The sequence below is a fragment of the Bombus bifarius genome, unplaced genomic scaffold, assembly GCF_011952205.1.
Source record: "Bombus bifarius isolate JDL3187 unplaced genomic scaffold, Bbif_JDL3187 scf7180000009654_frag, whole genome shotgun sequence".
Taxonomy (NCBI): domain Eukaryota; kingdom Metazoa; phylum Arthropoda; class Insecta; order Hymenoptera; family Apidae; genus Bombus; species Bombus bifarius.
The window spans coordinates 21,459-24,291 of NW_022885258.1; the positions used below are offsets into that span (position 1 = coordinate 21,459).

The 2,833-nt window shown below is 45.8% G+C and overlaps 1 protein-coding gene across 1 annotated transcript; it reads left to right on the top strand.

Annotated features, from left to right (window-relative positions):
• The first annotated feature begins 578 nt into the window (after positions 1 to 578).
• LOC117215478 (nuclear transcription factor Y subunit gamma-like) lies at positions 579 to 1,620 on the top strand. The gene has a single exon (XM_033461845.1). It carries the CDS (start codon positions 667 to 669, stop codon positions 1,618 to 1,620), a length of 954 nt encoding a protein of 317 aa, XP_033317736.1. The 5' UTR covers positions 579 to 666.
• The last annotated feature ends 1,213 nt before the right edge of the window (positions 1,621 to 2,833 follow it).

Genomic DNA, 2,833 nt, shown 5'->3' on the forward strand with positions numbered 1-2,833 from the left:
CGGACGTCTCAACGAGGTTGCTAGAATGTCAAAGAAATAGATGAGGGAAATATTATGAAGATATATTTATGAATATCTAATTGAGCATTTAATTAAGAACTTAATCGAAAGACCAAAATAAGTTGGTTCTTGAGACCAAGTACCTATCTAAGTATAATAGTCTTTTGTACTTACGGTTTAGTAAGAGGACTCGAGTAAAACGATTACTCGTTAAAAGGAACAATAGAATAATCATGCCTCCGCAGACGGTGGTCTCTGCTTTCATGCCTCATCGCGGAGAATCTCAGCGAAAAAAGTGTCCCGAAGCGTGAGCTGAAAGGTGGCTATGTAGGCTGCCTAGTGAATGCCGTCGCCATGGTGGAGCTGGCGTGTAGCAACTCCCTAAGTCCAGAAACCTAATCCCGCGTCAGAAAGACAAAATTCGCTACGGAGAAAAGTAAACAAAAATATATATATAGGAAAGAAGAGACAAAGATTAAAGGTCGTTAAGAATTAAAGGTAATTTAATGATAAAAGGGAGAAAGAATTGTGTAAAAATTCTACTGGGGAAGAAAAGAAAGAAGAAACCTCCAACGAGAAAGACGTGCTCAGAAGCGAGTCCCACGTAGCGCCATGTAGAGAAGCAGGAAGAAGCGCAGTCTTCCTCAGGCATTCCAGCGTCGAGTAATGCTGAAGCATATCCTGACGGGGCAACCGTCGTCAGCGGGCTCCAGGCACCAGCACAATGACTACCAGGCGAGCTCGGACTCGTTGCACGGCGGCCACCACCACCACCATCATTCTGGTCACCAACAGGATCAACAGCAACACCATCATTACAACCAAAACAGCAACGTTCGTGGAACGACAGGGGGGAGCCAAGGACGGGGAGTCGACGTTTACGACTCGGTGGTCCATCAAAGAGCCAACGTGCATCAGGCTGCCACCACGCCATCTTCCACTCACAGACACCCTTTGAATCATTCTCAGTTGAGCGTGAACAATCTTTCTCAACGATTGAATCACTCGCACGCTCTTAATCTGTCCACGTTGTCCACGTCGAAGCATTCTGTGAGCAGCGTCAGTCCTGTTGCCGGTGGGAATAACAATAACAATAATAATAATCTGTCGACTACATTGGGGGTGATATCCCCGGCGCCGCTGCACCAGGGCAACAGACCTAAAGCGAATGGAGGCTTTGATATCTCGAGACTGTCCAGATTATCCAGTCAGGCGACACCTTCGCCTGCACCTGCTCTTCAGGGTACGACTACCGGGGGACAGTTAACCGGTCCCGGTTCCACGGCGTACCCCTTGAACGCTTCCTGGTCGTCGTCCCTGTCAAGGAATCACAAGGACCACGAGGTTGGCGCGAAAGAGACGTTGACCAGTTTGGGTTTATTGTGTCTAGTGTCGTTGTTACTGGCGCTACTCTCGTTGATCTTCTTGCTGAAGATCTCACCGTTAACAGTGACGCCGAGTAGCCTGATCAGCCCGGAAGAGTATACGATTGTCTACGAGGTGACGTTAGCGCTGTGCGCACTCGCCCTCTCCCTAAACCTCTGCTGTCTCCTCGTGTGCGCTATACAGTTCCTCTTCACTGTGAAACTCGTCAAGACTTCGTATCAAGGATATTGGTGAGTAGAGTTTTCGTTTTATGCCACGTTGGGTAAATCCGTGATTTATAACGCTTTAAATACCTTTGTACATAATCCGTACTTTACTCAACCCGAAGGTCGAACAAGGTGTGAAAAATATATACGTTTAAAGTTTGTATCCTTAAGATACTGTTATCTTTGAAAATCCGGAAGTCAAACAAAATACACAAAGAGAAACTTCTAAAAGTGCAAATAAACATTGAGATACAAATATCCTTTAATCCGAACTATACATATGATGGAAAGAGGACTCTCATAGTCATCGACATTTTCCCTCCTAAATGTCAACAGCATCCATATTTACATTGTTGCTGTTGTACATGTAACTTTTCAAACTTACTTAGGTATTGATAAAGAAAAGAAAAACAAGCATTTTCCTGGTAGCTGGGAATTCGCGGGATTCGCGGTCGAACGATGATTACCATTAATTTCTATAATCTGGTGACGCTATCCTCAATCAAGATTATCCTTGTGCCGGAATATAAGTTCTCATTCGTCCATGCGTGGCCTATCTGTGTGCGTCTGGAACAATGGCAGTGTCCCGTATCCCGTGCGATGAATCAGAGGCCTGTCTAGTGTTTCTTCTCACGCGGCCTGGAGGACGAAACGCAAAAATTCACGTCCTGTACTTGACGTGCAAGCGTTCACCGACGGCGTGTCCCGTTTTTACCGATCAAACACGTGTCTGCAATCACAATACGATACTATGTGGTGAGATGTATCCGTAAATGCGTATGTTTCGTGACGCGAACCTTGAAAATGAAAATTACACTTTCGTTTATTCCTCGAGCGTCGTGCACGCAGGAAATCGTATAATAATTTTATTAGTAAGATTTTTTTTTATATAGACTACTGTTACGCCACGAGGCTTACCACGGGCTGTATTTTCTAACCGTCGCTCGCGGTCCTACAACGTCGCAGACGGATCGTCGCGGCTGCCCGGCAAACAAACATTGTAGTGGCAAGCGCATGGTTCATTAAGCAGGGCGACCTCCAGAAACGTCGACTCGTGGCCGTTATTTTACCTCGCGTAAAAGAATGTGGCGTGATCCGAACGTAGTGGGGGTCGCCTTCCAGAAAAGACGAAAATAATCGAAGGGCGGGCAGTTCCTTCTGACGAGTCAAACGTGACACACCGAACATATCAGACCAATAGCAAACGAATTTATCTAGAGATCAAAGTCGAGTCAAATTTC